General features: G+C 28.5%; 1 protein-coding gene across 2 annotated transcripts in view; it reads left to right on the top strand.

Moving 5' to 3' along the window:
- LOC129963113 (probable cytochrome P450 301a1, mitochondrial) overlaps nucleotides 1–8,049 on the top strand; it is a 34,910-nt gene extending 26,861 nt beyond the window's left edge. For both annotated transcript variants that reach the window (XM_056077189.1, XM_056077188.1), the window contains exons 9-12: nucleotides 1,479–1,557; nucleotides 3,067–3,276; nucleotides 4,447–4,564; nucleotides 7,476–8,049. In XM_056077189.1, the coding sequence (XP_055933164.1) occupies nucleotides 1,479–1,557; nucleotides 3,067–3,276; nucleotides 4,447–4,557 (400 nt within the window). In that variant the 3' untranslated portion in view covers nucleotides 4,558–4,564; nucleotides 7,476–8,049. The remainder of the gene's footprint in view (nucleotides 1–1,478; nucleotides 1,558–3,066; nucleotides 3,277–4,446; nucleotides 4,565–7,475) is intronic.
- Nucleotides 8,050–17,116: the final 9,067 nt, after the last annotated feature.

The following is a 17,116-nucleotide window of genomic DNA, read 5'->3' as shown; positions in this document are numbered from 1 at the left end:
GAATTTTTAAGATTTGAAAAGAAGGCTTTTTTAATTTAATTTAAAGATTACTTTTTTTTGTCTTTTTTGCTACTTCCATGCCTTGCTTTTAAAATTTTGCAATCAGAACTACTCAGATAGAATTTTTTTTTGTCGCACACCTCGGTTTATGCAAGAAATAGAGTAACGAAGTTATAATATTTAATGTATTTTATACTTCGATTAAAATATAACTTTTATGTGTTTTTCCTAAATAATATTTTGAAATAATACTAAATCCACACAAAATTAGATAACACCTACGTCTTAATTCTGAAGCTTAGCAACTCTTTTAGAGATGTAATTCTTAGAATTAGAATTCACGAAATTCATTCTTAGAATAATGCATGCCGATTCTACAAAAGGAAATATACAAGGAACCAAGTTACAACGCAGAAAAAGTTATGGAAGCAAATAATCAGAAACATGAGTTGAAAGTTCATGATTTTGTGATTCAGGGATATACAGAGACCATTTTAAATTTGGTTTACATAAATAAATATCCTGCATTTAAGTTAATAGAGGTTTATTTTGAGATATTTGTCATAATTATTAAAAATATGGTCTCATTACAAGGATTACACCTGTGCCAGCACCTCAAATTCCAAACATCCGCACATTACAACAGCAGAAGGATTTAACTTTCACCAGGTCTTTACACACGATGGAACTCCGCCGAAACTGGATCTCAAAGCGGCCATTCTATTGTATCAATGTCAAGATTGTGCTATTAGACTTCATATTGTTCTGTAATTATGGTGTTTTATATAAATTACAAGAATGGGCATGCATAGAATCCATTTAGGTTTCCCATTTTCCATAGAAAGTCTTCATCATTAGAATAAAATCACAATAGCATGAGATTCTAAGAAAAATTCAAGTACATATGTGATGAACATCATTAATTGGGCTGAATTCTCATAATAGTCGGGAAAAAGAGATTCTACATTATGAATGCATAGTGGTCATAATTTATTAACAATTCGTAATCAAAATTAACAATTATAATTGTGATATTCTGAGATGAAAGACATTCACAATATTCTGAAATGAATTAGTTGTTTTTAAATAAAAACTTCCTAATTGTAAACATGTTGCAAGAGAAATACCAGATTTTTCTTTTAAGAATTTACTAATAATGGTGGGATTTATTAAAAGATGAAAGAAGAAAAAAAATCTAATTATTCATTTTTTTCATTTTTCAGCTGATTTTTTACGAGATTTTTTTTTTTTTTTTGTGTGTGTGTGGATAAAGATATTCCTTGGACATTTCTTTTTTCAGAATCAGTTATTGAAGAAAAATACAAGAAGGCAATTAAAAAAAAATATTTTTTTTGTAGATTCATCTAATTTTTTAGAACAAAAAAGACTGCTCTTAACTTTCTTCGAGAATATTTTTATTGGTTTAAATCTATTATCTCTGTAAAAAAATCTGTTAAGGAAAAATAATTTTTTTCCAGACTTTATCCAACCGTTCAAGGCACATCTCGAACACTTGATAGAGATATAGTCTTATCTGGTTACAGGATACCAGCCAATGTAAGTTTTACTATCATTTTTTTTTGTAATTTATAGAATCTATTAACTTGTAACTTCTTTATCGTTGCCAAGAATTAGCTTTAGAAATAAGCTAATGAATTTTATATTTATTAAATCATTAATATAAAGTCTAATCAAATAAGTAAAGATATTTAAAAAAAATAATATATATTAAAAAGTAAGATTATATCTTGTATATTAAAATAATTTTATTCAAATTAAAATTGTATTGTATATAGATTCACTATGAATTTTATGAGAAAAATAGAAAATTAAAATGAATTTTCAAAATATAATTTTTATTTGCTGTTTCTACAGATATCTGACCTATATTTCTCTAAACATGATATTTTTGTACAATTCTTTTAACTGTGAATCTGGTAAGAGTGAAATGTTTCTTTTTTGCTTTGTTTTTTAATTGAAACTTGGCTCATTAAGATACGATTCACTGTAGTAAAGGACCCTGAATATTCACGATAAATGATAGCACTAAAATTAAATCTGCTATTAAATTCTTTCTGCTAGAATCCTTTTAATTCCATTTTTCATTTCAATTTTTTTTGAATGAATAAATAAAAAATATGTATATTAATTAAATGAAACATGAATATTCCAAAATGTGGAATTCCTAATAGAAAAACTTCTGACTACAGCTATTGTTGAAAGTTATTATCTTGTCATGGTCTCCCATACTTATTAAATTTTCCAGTTATTAGTATGCGACAAGGATAATGGTACTCTCACATCAATATTTTTGCTACCATGAACAAATTTGACGCATCTCTCACTTCCATTTTTCTTTGAGTTTGTAGCGGATTGTTATGAGCGAGGATAGAACCTGGGACCTTGTGGTTCGCAGTCGAGTAACAAGACCACAAGACAAAAGCAATTGCCCGATTTTTCGTAGCTGTTATCTGGTTTATAAGCTTTTTACCACAACAATAATAAGGCAGTTAACAGTTACGAAACACGAGCAATTGCTTTTGTCTTGTGGTCTTGCTACTCGGCTGCGAACCACAAGGTCCCAGGTTCTATCCTCGCTCATAACAATCCGCTACATTGGTGACCTCGGACGATGAACCTTCGTACAGCTTTTGTGGCTCCCTCTACCCACAGCAACCCAAAGTCGTCAGGCTCACTTGACGCAGCAACACAAAAGTCGTCAGGCTCACTTGACGCAGCAACACAAAAGTCGTCAGACTCACTTGACGCAGCAACACAAAAGTCGTCAGACTCACTTGACGCAGCAACACAAAAGTCGTCAGACTCACTTGACGCAGCAACACAAAGCCGTCAGACTCACTCACTTGACGTAACAGCATCAGCAACCACACACGCTTGCCATAACGCTTGGCGCTTCTCAAATGGGTACAGGTGTATTAGGCTCATCAGCTAAATACATCACCATTCAACTGTTACAAGTTGAATCGCATATCTTTCATGAATTTCTAAGTCGTGAGACAGGGACCATTTATATTGATTTTAATGATCTGAATTGAATAATAATAGACGCAGCTCACCTTGAACTACAACGTGTCAAGTACCCAGGAGAAATATTTCAAGGACGCCGAAAAGTACATCCCCGAAAGATGGCTCAAGACCGCCACTGGACAGAGGGAAGACAGGGAAGCATTCGCTTTTGTGCCTTTCGGATTCGGACCCAGGATGTGCATTGGAAGACGAATAGCAGAGCTGGAAATGTTCACTTTGCTCACGAAAGTAAGTGTGTTTCTTTAAAAAAAATACATTTACCTTCTTGGGTCGCTCATCATAAATGTACTTTGGAAAGAAATAAGTTTAGTTGCTGCAATTAATTGTCAAGTTTATGATTTATTTATTTAAAGAACAGTGAGACAATGGGAAAAGGAATAAAGCGCAAAAATATTCTCAAGGTTTTATTTTTCGAAAATGATTGTTAAAAAACTTAGGCTTTTTTCGTTTTTTTTCTTTTTTTCTTTATTATATCTTTATAAGAAAAGAAAAAAAAATTAAGAAACTTTGATTATTATCAAATTAAAAATACATGTCGTTTCAAATTTTATCCTTGCTGAATAAACAATGACCAAAAAATATCTAATTTAACAGCGTTTTGAAAAAAAAAATACTCATAAAGTCTGTACCTTCAATTTTGAAGTCTAGACTTTATTATCAGATATTTTATGAATTTGTTTCAGGAAGATGCTTCGCTGGTCCTTGGAGGGTTATTTATCTAACTTTCATAATGTTTAAATGTCAAAATAGAAAATAAAATTGTAAATTATTCTATAGAATTTTAAGTAAATTAGATTCGCTATGCCACAATATGGAACCCTGTTCTTTTGCATTTTTCATAATTAAGATTCAATATTTTCTTAAAATGCCAACTTAGATATTCTACCCTAGGAGTTCATAATTTATAACTCTTATAAAAATTAAAACTTTTGCAGGACAGTATTAAAAATTAAAAAAATGTTAAGTTACTAACAATAACAATTAAAATTTTTTGCTGAATTAAAATTTATCGGGAAATATTAGAGAAAAAAATATCCGAAGAATCAGATATTCCTCTAAAATGAAATCGAAAAAGAAAGAAATTTTGAATTTTTTTAAGATCTATTTATTTGAACAGATTCAGTTAGCTCAGCGTAATTTTATCTTTAATTCAATCTAAAATCAATGAATTAGAGATTGAGATTCGGAAATAAAGGGGGAAAAAATAGAATATTGAATTTATTCATCGAAAAGTTATATGATAAATTTTATGTACATATAAGCGTATATGACAAATGTTTACCCTTCTAAAAACTACAATATTTCACAGATTTGTTAGGAGTGCAGAGATTCTGAAAAGACATTCTGTCTTGATTACTATAAATTATTTATTCATATAATTCAATGTTTTTTTTTCAGATTATGCAGAACTTTTGGGTAGAAAATAAAGATGACGATCTTCAAATCCGTTTTCAATTAGTTCTGATGATTAGTAGTCCTCTGAAATATGAATTTTATGACAGGCGCTGAAGTGAAGGTAAGACTACATCATTTCAGTTCTAATTTGTCGTAGTAATCAATAAATTTATATTTGTGTATTTCTTGATTCAAGTTGGAAAAGCTTTTGAAATGATATTTAATTCAAATCAATAAATTACATAATAGAATTATCGTATCTGTGAGAAGGTATTTTACAAAAAATTATTATTTTTACTTTACCCAAAACATCACTGGAGCAATCTGCATCTAATTATCAACTGCTGCTATCATTTGTATTTATAATTACACTTGAAAATATTTCTAGAATGACAAAAAATATGGATAAATAAGGAACGAATATTTTAATTAAGTATGAAATATTTATAAATTGTATATTCATTTAATGTTTAATTTTCTTTACTAACAACTAATAAGTTGAGCTGGAGCGATTTAATAAAAATGCATACTTAAAATAAAGAATAAATTAAATCAAGCAAAAAACATGATTTATCTTCTCTTAAAGTCTTTAATAAATAGCATTGCAAATGAAAATTGAAATTAATTATTGCAATTTACACAACACATAACTAATTACAAATTACAGATTTTGATACCATACATATATTAAAATTCCTTACAACGGCGTTTTCCCTCATTGGAGAAAACCAGGTGTTTCCCAAGTTTTCTTAGATGATATTTCTTTTTAATACGTTTCTATTTATTCGTTTTTCCGTCTCTGTTTGTTTGTCCATTCAATACCAATTTTGTAATTGACTTTTAAGTTTCTAGATTATCGGGAAATCAGTTTAAAGTTTAAACATAGCTCAGAACTGGAAGACAATACAATATTAACTCGCTTTTTTCTCTGTTTGGTACAAATTTTGTCATCAGGTGTCGATCATCAAAGATTTAATTTGAAATCAATTGCAAAATTTCTCAAACACTAGACTAAAAATTGGAAAACATTATTTAAAGAAAAAGATTTTAATATACCTTTTTAAAATGGGCTTAAAATTATAAATTAATTTCTCTTAACCCTATACAGATATATCACCCCATACAGATTCCTAATCCCATGCAGACTGTTCTGAAAGTTTGTGATTGTGAATTTTTAAAATTCACAATTACAAATTTTTGACGATAGCAATCAAATATCAAATTAAAAAGTTTTAAAATTTGTGAATCTTTAAAATTTATAACTTTTTAAGGCAACCTGAATCGAGTTATAAACCAATGTAAGATTAAGAGAAATTATTTTGTACTTTTTAGTCCGTTTTAAAAACGTGGTATATTAATTTTTTCATTTAAATAATTATTTTGGAGGCAAATTGATCCATTGGAGACATCTAAAACGACTTCTTACAATATGCACTTATTTTGCGAAATGGCACTGAAACAAGTTTCTAGAACCTAGTTGTCTTTTATATCACAGATTTTTATGCCTCAAAATAATACTTTTTATCTAGTACAAAGCACCATACATTATTAAAAAAATCGTTAAAAACTAAGCCTAGTAAAAAATAAACAGATATCATTAACAATCAAAGCAATAAAATGAAAGTTGTACTTACATTGAAATGCACTCACCTTCAGAATTGCAGTACTTTCTTTTCCATAGACAATTTTCTCAAAAGAAATCTTTCATTGAAAATCTGAATTTAGTGTTTCCTTTCTTCTGTAACTTCCTGTATCACTAGTAAGTGCCTTTAAGGAAGGAACTGTTCTCATTCGTGGTATTGCTCGTTGATGAAATACACTTATCAAAGAAGTTGCCGAATAATTAAGAAGGTTCTAGCATCCCCGGTGGATATAGAAATTGTGTAGGGCTGAGGTGCCTCCGTCGGGCCGTCTTAGTGAGGGGTGGGCATATAAGCTGTACCGCAATGGAGGGCTGTTTTGTGTTTACATTATTGCTCGATTATGTTTTCACAGATGTTCAACCATTTAGGTTTCCTCGGACGCATTAGCATGACGGGGCTAGCTATAGGGCTCGATTCTTGTTATCTATAAATGAGAGAAAAAAAACAATAATAAAATAAATAAAATTCTTTATCCTATAAGGTACCCGGTATATAAGCTTAAGTACAAAGCTACTTCCACAAATTCAAAATAAATCTGAATTATGTTCTATTTGTAAAAAATTAATTGTATTTTTCCAAATTAATTACTGAATTATAAGTCAACTGTTTTACAGCAGATTGATTTCATTTTCCTATTGCAAATAACTTATATTTGTAGAGCGAACTATTTTTCAGTAGTTTGATGAGAAAAATCAATAAAATGATGATTGGATTCCGATTCCACTAATATAATCAATTAAGGATTTCAAAATACAGATTTTAAATTTATGAAATATTTAAAATGCATTTAGAAAAAAAAAATTAAAATTTATTTATTGCTTATTTTTGCAAAATTAAAAAAAAAGAATCGTTTCTATATTTGCTAATGCTGAAAGAGGTCTAAAATAGCCGCTTAAATAATTTTCTTTTAAATATTTATATATCTTTAGTAAGGTTCAATATATTTCATTCAGATTTTCATTTATCAAAATCAGACTATTATTTGTTGGAATGTTTTTAATTTAATTTTGCATTATAAAATTCAATTTATTTCATGAACTATAAATTCATGAAATAAATTGAATTTTATAATTTGAATTTCAATTATTTATTTAATTATTCATTGAATTGTTCATTCAGATTTACATTTATCAAAATCAGACATTATTTGCTGGAATGTTTTTAAATCAGTTTTGCATTACAAAAAAAAAAAAATATGAACTATAAATTATTTACTCAATTATTTATTTAATTATTCATTGAACAGTTCATTCAGATTTACATTTATCAAAATGAGACATTATTTGCTGGAATGTTTTTAAATCAGTTTTGCATTACAAAAAACAATTTATTTTATGACTTATAAATTATTTATTTTTAATAACATTTTACTTTTTTTTCTTTTTATAGAGCCACAGATGACTTATAGAAGCATTATTTCAAGTACTGACATCCGAGTTCTTCAAAGAACCTTGTACATATGCTGTATATATTTTAAAATGTTGTATTTTATTTTACATTCAGTGCCATTTAATATTTCTTATTATTACTACTGTAGCGTTAATTAAAAACTGACACAAAGGAAAACACTTGTCAGAAAATTTTACTTAAGCCAAATTAAAAATAGCATGAATAAAAACTCTAAAGAATGGACTGAGAAATAATTTACTATGTTTAATTCAGGAGTATTTTCATGGGAGAAATGTCCTAACAAAACGTGAAAACGCTGAATGTAAATATGTAAAGAAGTATTTCCTTTTTAGAAAACACTGAAAGGACTTGTTTATTCGTATTTGCTACAAATGTCATCTTTTGTTATATTTTATATGCTTTTTCTTAGAAAGACTTATTATGAATTTTTAAAAGGATCTCTAGGGGATTCTTAGTATAATCCTTTTGATGACTAAAAATATTTCAAATCATTTTATTGCTAATGCTTTGTTTGTGATATCTTTTGTTACATTTTATTAAACATATGCTTTTATCTTTGTGTTTTTTTTTCTTTCTTTGGGGATTCGAATTACAGCGGAGTCAGCCAATTTACTTTAATAATACTAATTTACTTTAATAAATACAGACTTCTGCATTTTATCAAGATATTTTTTTAAAATTTCAGTACAAGTACATAAAAGTCCTTTAAATAAATTCTTGTAAAATTTTATATTATAGTATCTATAAGCATCGTACATTTGCCAAAACTATTTTTATTTATTTATGGACACTATTATATTTTTTAGAGGCTATTTTTAAGTTTTAGTTTAGTTTAGTTATATTAACGTCCCGTTTCAAAGCAAAACTAGGGCTATTTTGGGACGGACCTCGTCATTTTGAACCGCGGTCAGATAACGAGGACGACACCTGAGCTGGCACCCCTCTCTCCACACCACACCAACAGGAGGACGTTTGGTCCTGACGTATTTATCGAGCAACAGACCCCCTTACACGGCGGTTCTTCGGTGGAATGGGGTCTCGAACCTGAAACCCTCCGAAGCCGAGACTTTACCACCAGGCCACCACGGCCCCAGGCTATATTTAATGAAAACCTTTTTGCATTTTTCGGATTTGCCATGTGGCATTCAATACTTAAAAAATAATTTGAGTGTATTTAAATGAAAATAATTTTATTATATATATATTGAACCTGTACTCACATGTTGTGGTATTTTTTGGAATGATCTTAAGCAGAATGAACTTGAACTTTTTTTAATATCTTAATGCATTTTTGATTTTGTATTAAAAAACAAATATTTTAAGAATCAATTTTTTTTTGTTTTAAATTGAAAGAAGCTTATTCTTGTCATTCATAAGAAAAATTAGGGTAATTGGGAAAGAAATTTGCAAATGTTTTGGCTCAACTTAAAACAATATCGTGAGATTAAAAAGCGCTTTATGTTTTTTGGGATTGTATAATCAGCTTCAGGTACAAGAGCTTTTCCATTTACTCCGATGAGTTTCCAATTACCAGTAATCTCTGGAATAACTGGGGATCTGTGTTTCGAATTCTGATCGTTGTAACGAATTTATTTGGAAAGAATATGCTTAAAATAACGAGAAATACCGTCTAAGTTTGCGTCTTATTATTAATTCCCGATTACCTGAAACTACTATTTTTTAAAGCTGCTTTTCATCAAAGATATCTTCCATTTCATAGTTTTTGCATATAAATATCTTATCTAGTTACTATTTTTTATATCTCCATATTGGAGTACTTTGTAATCTTTCCGTTTCTTTTTTTCTGGAGATGTAAAAAAATGAATCTATATAAAAATAGAAATATTGGAATATTATGATGTGCGAGAAAAAATATTTAAAACTCAGAAATACTCTTTTAAAATGAGCAAAAATTAGCTACTTTTTTTTTTATTTCTTTGATAAAGTAGAACTTTTTCTTCAAATAGAGTGTTCATATTTTTACTGGACACATTTTTTAATTCTAAATTTACACTTCCTGAAAAACAAACATTTCTTTCCTATCATTTATTTCAATAATAGGATCTAGGAGTATAGCTGTAACTTTAAGAAATTATAAACTGATCCTTTACCATCAAAACAAATTTTGATTTAAAGAAACTGGTGTTTCTTGAACCTGTCAAATCCAGCTCGCCATCACCAACTTTATCAATCCTGCCATACGAATAACGAGTCTTTATTCTGGCACCTCCAAGGTTATCAATTAAAATAAACATATTTGTTGAAAACTCCGCCATGGATGGTCTAGATAAATTACTGCTTCTATCTTCATACATCTTATTTCTTCTCGAGAGTCAAAATACATCAACTTCGTATTATTCCATGAATATCACATTTTATTATCATCTGTTTAATTATTTTCTTTCATTCTCGGTATCAAAATTTATTACTATCGGCTAATTGTTGTAGGTGAAAAATAACACCATTTAGGTCAATGAAATTTTTTTTATTAGCAATAAAAATATATAACTTAATTGTGAGACGGAACATTGGCTGACATTTAGGTTTAAACTATTACTACTTATTCCTATCAAATTATTAAATATCTGAAAATATATGTATTTATTACTTTGTTTGTTTGTTTGTTTCTTATGGCACTTGCCACTGACAAGCCCGCTGTTACGAAGACAGCGATTTAAGCCTGAGGGGGAACGTCTCTTATTTTTTATAGCAGCGCCAGCTAGGGCCAAGAGTACGACTTTGCCACTCACGCATCACTCATTCGCTTGCACAACCCCTTTTTACAGGAGGGCACATTCACACATCTCACAGATAGAACAACAGAAGAACAACCATGCCCAAACCGGGACTCGAACCCGGGACGCCCAGATCACGGGGAAGACGCGCTACCCCTATGCCAGGACGCCGGCTTTATTACTTTAATGGTACGTTATAAATACATATATTATATATGTTAATAGTACTTTACCTATTTCCCATTACTCGCGTTGAAAATGATCAGGAGTAATTGAAAAAACTAATCTCTTTTCCAGGGGAAAATAATAATAATAAAACGAAAATTGAATTTTTTTCTTAATTGTTATAACTATACAAGAAATTATTATTAGCAACCAATTGTTGTAGGTGAGAAATAATATTATTTAGATTAATGAATTTTTTTTATTAGCAATAAAAAAATTAATTTTGGGATTGAACTCTGCCTCACATTTAGGTTTAAATCTTTTTCTAGATTTATTTCTATCATGTAATTAAATGTTTAAAATATATGTATTTATTACGTTAAAACTTTATTCCCAATCACTAGCTATGGAATTAAACAGGTGTAGTTGAAAAACCCAATCTCTTTCGAAAGAAATAATAATAATAATAAACGAAAATTGAATTTTTTCTTGATTGTTAAAACTATCCAAGAAATATACATAACTAAGCAATTTACATGAATATAACCGAAATAGAAAAAAAGCAATGAAACACATGGAAGTTTGGGTTTAGTTTTTCTAGCCACAAATACAAATAAATTAAAAAAAAAACTTCATTAAGTAACGCTGCAAAAAGCGGAAAAGTATTTGTTTAGATAGTTTCAACTAAATTAGCCTTTCAATTTGTTAAGATTTACCAATCCCCGCTTTAGTCATCTCATTCATTTGTCACTTATTATCAATTACCTTGTCTGATTCTTTTAAATTTTATATATAACTAACTAATGGTAATTACTAAGTTCAATTATTTTAAAGTTAAATTCATCACTTTTATTATAAATACCTATTAAAGTTTTTCAATTAGAAATTTCTATATTTATATCTAGATAGGTAGCTTTAAATTGATTTTCGTTTGTTTCAGTTAAAACTAAATCTTTTGGGTAACAATTAATAACAACATTAGGAGTATCCAAGTTTAACAAAAGTAAGTCAAAAATACATCTCCAACTGTTTATTAAGTTGTGTTTAATTATTTTTTCTCATAATAATGTAAGAAAATATTGGCTAAAGCACTTGAAAAAGCTGTTCTCATTGGAATTCCCTTTACTTGTTTATAAAAATTAATTCCGTTAAAGACGTAATTTTCTTTAATATTAAATTTACATAATTCTAGCCAATTACTTTTGTAATGTATCTCTATTTAGATATTCATCATATATAATAGTACAGACATCTATTAATTTTTCATGAGGTAAATTAGTGTAAAAATTTTCAAAGTCATAAGTATTAGTTTATTAATATAGTTATCTTTTTGAAAATATCTTTGTTACTATTGATTATAAAGTTATCATCTTTAATTTTATTTAGGATAATTTTCAAGTATTTAAAGAAATTTTTTTCCCGTATAGTAATTTTAACTGCCAGTGCTACAAGTTACAAATCTAAATTTCATTGGTTTTTTTTTATGAAATTTTACGGTTGGGAACAAGTAAGGTTAGTTTTACAAGATACAAGTTACAAGATATAGATACAAGTTACAAATCTAAATTTTATAGTTTTTTTTTATGAAATTTTACTGTTGGGAACAAGTAAGGAGGTTGAAGCTGATTTCACTCCAACATGGTATTCATTTCCAGTGGATCCCATCTCATCTGGATCTACTTGGTAACGAAATAGCAGACAGGCTTGCAAAAGAAAGGAAGCAGCCTAGCGACTTCATCTTCTGCTGAACTCACATACTTAGAATTCTTCTCTCAGGCGAAATTCCTAAATAAGTAGAATTGGATGGTACCCCCTACTCATGATTGTTATAGGACCAATAAGCCGGGCCAATCCTTAATTCTTCATAGTGATAGAAAAACCAACACTTGCCTATCGCGCCTTGCCAGTGGCCACCTTAAATGTCTTTTCTTTTCTCAGGGTGAAAAATCTTACCCTCTTTGCCCGAAATGTTGTCAACATCGGGTTTCTGATGAACATATTCTAGACTGTTTAGGACTTCTTTGGGGATAAATTTATTCTTCTCCCTTCCTCGTTTTTGACTTTCTTCTTATCAACGGATTTTTGGATTTGGTCTGATTAAGTGAGGCCATGGAGATTAGCAACAACAACAACAACGATAGTTTAAAAAGCAAGTCATAATTTTAGTTTTTTTTAGCGAAATCTAGTATCCTTTTATGTAATTCCTTTTTCCCGGTACTAATTAAGTAATAAATCGAATTAGAATTATATTCATTAATTAAAAGTTCTTTATAATAATATTTACAAATTGAACAAAAATTATTTGCCAATTTATCTATTACTGTAATAATAAACCTTTCTTTTAAATTTTTTATTTCTTTTTTTCAATTATTTGTTAAAATAAATTAATCGTTTTTTAATTCTGACGCTATCTGCATTAAACTTTGTCTTAATTTCTTCTAAGATCCTCATTTTCCATTCTCTGAAACCCTCTAGTGGCCAATGGTATTTAGAAATAATTTAGAAATAAAAATATCCAAATTTTGCCCGATAGAAATCAAGATTTTTTTAATGTTTACTTTTTTTTCTCAATCTAAATTTAGTTCCCCTTTCCAATAGATCTCTTAAAGAGCTGGAATCTATAATTTTACAAATTCTTTTCCTTAAAGTTGCCGAATAACTAAATGCTATTGAAACAATTGCATTATCCTTTAAAGGAAAAAATTCTTTACTGTTGTGCATAATTTTAGGTAACTTTAGGTTTTCGAAGCTAATATCCAAAAATTTCACCACACAGAACTCTTTATTTTAATTATTTCTATTTTTTAAAAATTATATTGAAGCAACAACAATCTCACTAAAAACTTAATTACTAATGCATTTCCCAAAAACTTTTGCAATATAGAAATATTGATAAAAGAAAAGTTTATCTAATTTCTAACTTATTCCTGTTTATTCACTTTGAATTTTAACTCAATAGATGGCGCCTCAATTATTCCTTATGATGACGATGCTTATGACCAAACGTAGTAGGCGTATTCAGTTGTAAACGCGGGAAAATTAAATTTAGTTTAACGAAGTACAATTGCACTAACAAGTTTACTTACTTCACATTGTCTTTTAGAGTTGCACTTTCAATTGGTAAGTGTTTTGCTTTCATATTTTAATGAATTTGGTTCTATGTTTTATGGTCTTTTGTTGTTTGGTTTTGCTGTGATCTTAATTGGATTTAAAAAATTCGGAAATGATTTTGCGTGTTATTGTATAATTTTATCTTGTTATTGTATTTTTAATTTTGTGATACTAATTTTATCTCTAAAAGCTCAATTTCCTGGGATTTTCGGGTGACGAGGGGGTCAGTTTGTTGGATGAAAGTCAGGCCCCTCACAAAAAAATCCCTGGTTTGAATCTGTGCCTGAGGGTGACCCTTGAGAAAGGCCGGATTCATTATATCTTTCTTTTTGGTTCTGTGGCTTTAAACTTGATATTTATTTCTAATATTTATTTTAATTTGGTTAAGTTCATTTGTGTTTTACTTGCAGCAGCATTAGCTCTTTCTAAATACTATGTATGTTTTATTATATAGGTTCAGTAAATATTTTGTAGGTGAATATCATATTGTTTGGTTTTGGATTAATAGTTTTTTTTTATCAGAAAGAGATTCCTTTTCCCCCCTCTCATATCTATAACTCGTTTTGTAGTTTTATATTATACTTCTAAATAAAAACATTATGAGGTTGCTTAATCAATTTCAAATCTTATTTATGCATACATTTCTGGTTATTATATATACAGTGTCTCACAAAAGTGATGGGACACTTGTGCTTTACGAAAGGAAACTGTAATAAAATAAATAAATAAACATGTACAAAAATCTTTTGGGTGTGTTTCATATTTAAAGTTAGTAACAATTATTACGTAACATACATTTTGTCAAAATATTAATTTAATAAAAATACAATTCTTTAGAACGGAGCAAAAAATGGCTCACATAAGTGATGGGACACTTACTTTTCAATCAAATATTTATCCAAAAATTTTACTTTTTAAAAGATTTTAATATTTTGTTGGATTTCCTTTTACTTTTAAAACATGATTTAATCTTCTTGGGATGGATCCGACTAATTTTTTTGTGATTTCTGGAATGATTTTACCCCATTCTTCTTGAAGCACTGATTTTAATTGTTGTTTTGAAGAAATGGTGTGTTTGCGAATTCTTGATTCCAATTCTTGCCAAATATTCTCTATGGGATTTAAGTCTGGAGATTGTGGTGGTGTTTTTATTATTTCTGGACAGTTATACAGCAGCCAGAGTCTAACGTTCAAAGCAGTGTGCTTGGGGTCATTGTCCTGGTAGAATTTAAAATCGTTATGAAGGTTCAATTTTCTTGCTGAAGATTTCAAATTTTGCTTTAAAATGTCAATATACTTGTACTGATCCATTATACTGTCAATGAAAAGAAGATTACCAACTCCAGCGGACGACATACACCCCCATACCATAACTCCTCCTCCACCATGTTTTAATGTTGGCACCAAGTTCTGTTTGCGAAATTCTTCCCTGGGTTTTCTCCACACCAAGATTCTACCGTCAGAACCAAATATATTAAATTTACTCTCATCAGCAAATATAACTTTATTCCAGTAATCAGAATTCTTATTTATGTTGGATTTTGCGAAAGCTAGTCTGAGTTTTCTATTCTTTTCACTTACGAAGAATTTTTTCCTGGCTACTCTACCGTGATATCCAGCAGATCGAATTACCCTTCTAATAGTCTCAGGATTAACAATTATTCCATATAATGCTTGTAAATCAGCAGCAACTTTAGGAGCACTCTTTCTTGGATTTTTTTTTTTTAATATTTCGAACGATGATTCGCTTTATTCCATTAGATAGCTTTGATGGTCGGCCAGGTTTTCTTTTATCCTGAATAATATGATTCTTTTTATATCGTTTAATGATATTGAAAACTGATGAATGACTCAAGTTAACTGTTTCAGCAGTTTTTCTAATAGATTTTCCACGTTCAATATGCAAATTAATAACTAATTTTCGAATTTCAGGTGAAGTTTCTTTTTGTTTAGCATTCATGGCTGCACAGAGCTAAAAAATACAAAAATTAAAAAACAAACTGGGGAGAAATACTGCAGACGATTTTATAAATTATTGCCAATTGCTTTTGAGTAAAAATAAAACCACCAAAAATATTTTTATTGCTTATTTTAGACGATTTTTGTTGCATATCTAATGGTGTCCCATCACTTATGTGAGCTATTTTTTGCTCCGTTCTAAACAATTGTATTTTTATTAAACTAATATTTTAATATTTTGACAAAATGTATGTTATGTAATAATTGTTACTAAATTTAAGTATGAAACACACCCACAAAAAATTTGTACATGTTTTTTTTAATTTATTTTATTACAGTTTCCTTTTGTAAAGCACAAGTGTCCCATCACTTTTGTGAGACACTGTATATAATTGTTACTTTATGGCAATCCTTTTTTAATAGCTTGAATTTCAACCCAAAAGTTGATAATTTTCTTAACACGTTTCGAAAACAAAATACTATTTTCGAAACATTCAGAAAATTGCAAGGAAGTCTGTTTATTATTTTTGAACAAAATTTACCCAAAAACCTGGAAATTTCATTGAAAAGCAGAGACGTGAGAAAAGTCATATTTGAAATATCAAAAACAAATTAACAATTTTTTTAAAGTCGAAAAAAATATTGATCTTTTTATCGTAAATGCATAAAAAGAGTAAAATAAGATGCAAATACAGAACAACAAAGACAGACAAAAATGTTGATTTTATATTTTATAGTTATTAAGGGATGATCATGTTTTGTAAAGCAAAATCTTGATCAATAAATTAAATACTGAATTAAACTGCAAAAATATATCGGAAATTTATATAAATTATTATATAAATATATCGAAAAATTAGAATTTTTAAGAATCTAAAAAAAAAAAAAAAAAACTTTTTTAGAAATTTTATTTTTATAACTTTAGATTGATAACCCTTTACTCTTTATTGTATTAGATATCAAACAAATTGTACAATTACAAAACTGACTATAATATAAATAAAATCATTTTAATTAAATTTCAAAAAGTTTTATTAACATTTATTTCTCAAATTTCATACAACTTATTTGATTTATTTCTACAAGTCGATACTTAAATAATTTTTCCTTAACTTGAAGATATTTAACTGTTAAGAAAAATATTATTATTCGTTTCACTGCGTATTAAAATTATTATTTTTTCCTTCATTATGTTCCTCTACTTTAATCTTAAACTTCTGCAAGGAAAATTTATTATTAATACACTATTTTCACTTAATTGGCACTTCGTTTATTCTACAAGATCATTAGTATTTTATTCTTTTTACAAGATTGTTTTCCTATTTTTCATTAGAACACCGATTTTTTTTTAGTTTTACGCAAGTCAGTACTTAAGTTAACATGACTAACGATCTGTAAACGCTTAACGCAAATGCAAACTCGCGAAGTATTCGAATGGTAATTTGCCGGAAATCCAGGAGCTGAAAGAACGTTAAAATTTAAAACGTTCTTCACGGTAAGAAGAAAAATAAATAAATTTTAGAAAGCCAGCGGAAATAAATTTTTGTTTTACTTACTGGAAAACTTTTGAAACAGCAAAGTTTTCTATAAAGAGAAACATAATTTCATTCCGAGCTTGTTTACATTCTTCTGGAATTAAATGTTTGGCAG

The sequence above is a fragment of the Argiope bruennichi genome, chromosome 3, assembly GCF_947563725.1.
Source record: "Argiope bruennichi chromosome 3, qqArgBrue1.1, whole genome shotgun sequence".
Classification (NCBI taxonomy): domain Eukaryota; kingdom Metazoa; phylum Arthropoda; class Arachnida; order Araneae; family Araneidae; genus Argiope; species Argiope bruennichi.
The sequence above is the reverse complement of the archived record's forward strand: the minus strand, read 5'-3'. Positions and strand labels throughout refer to the sequence as shown.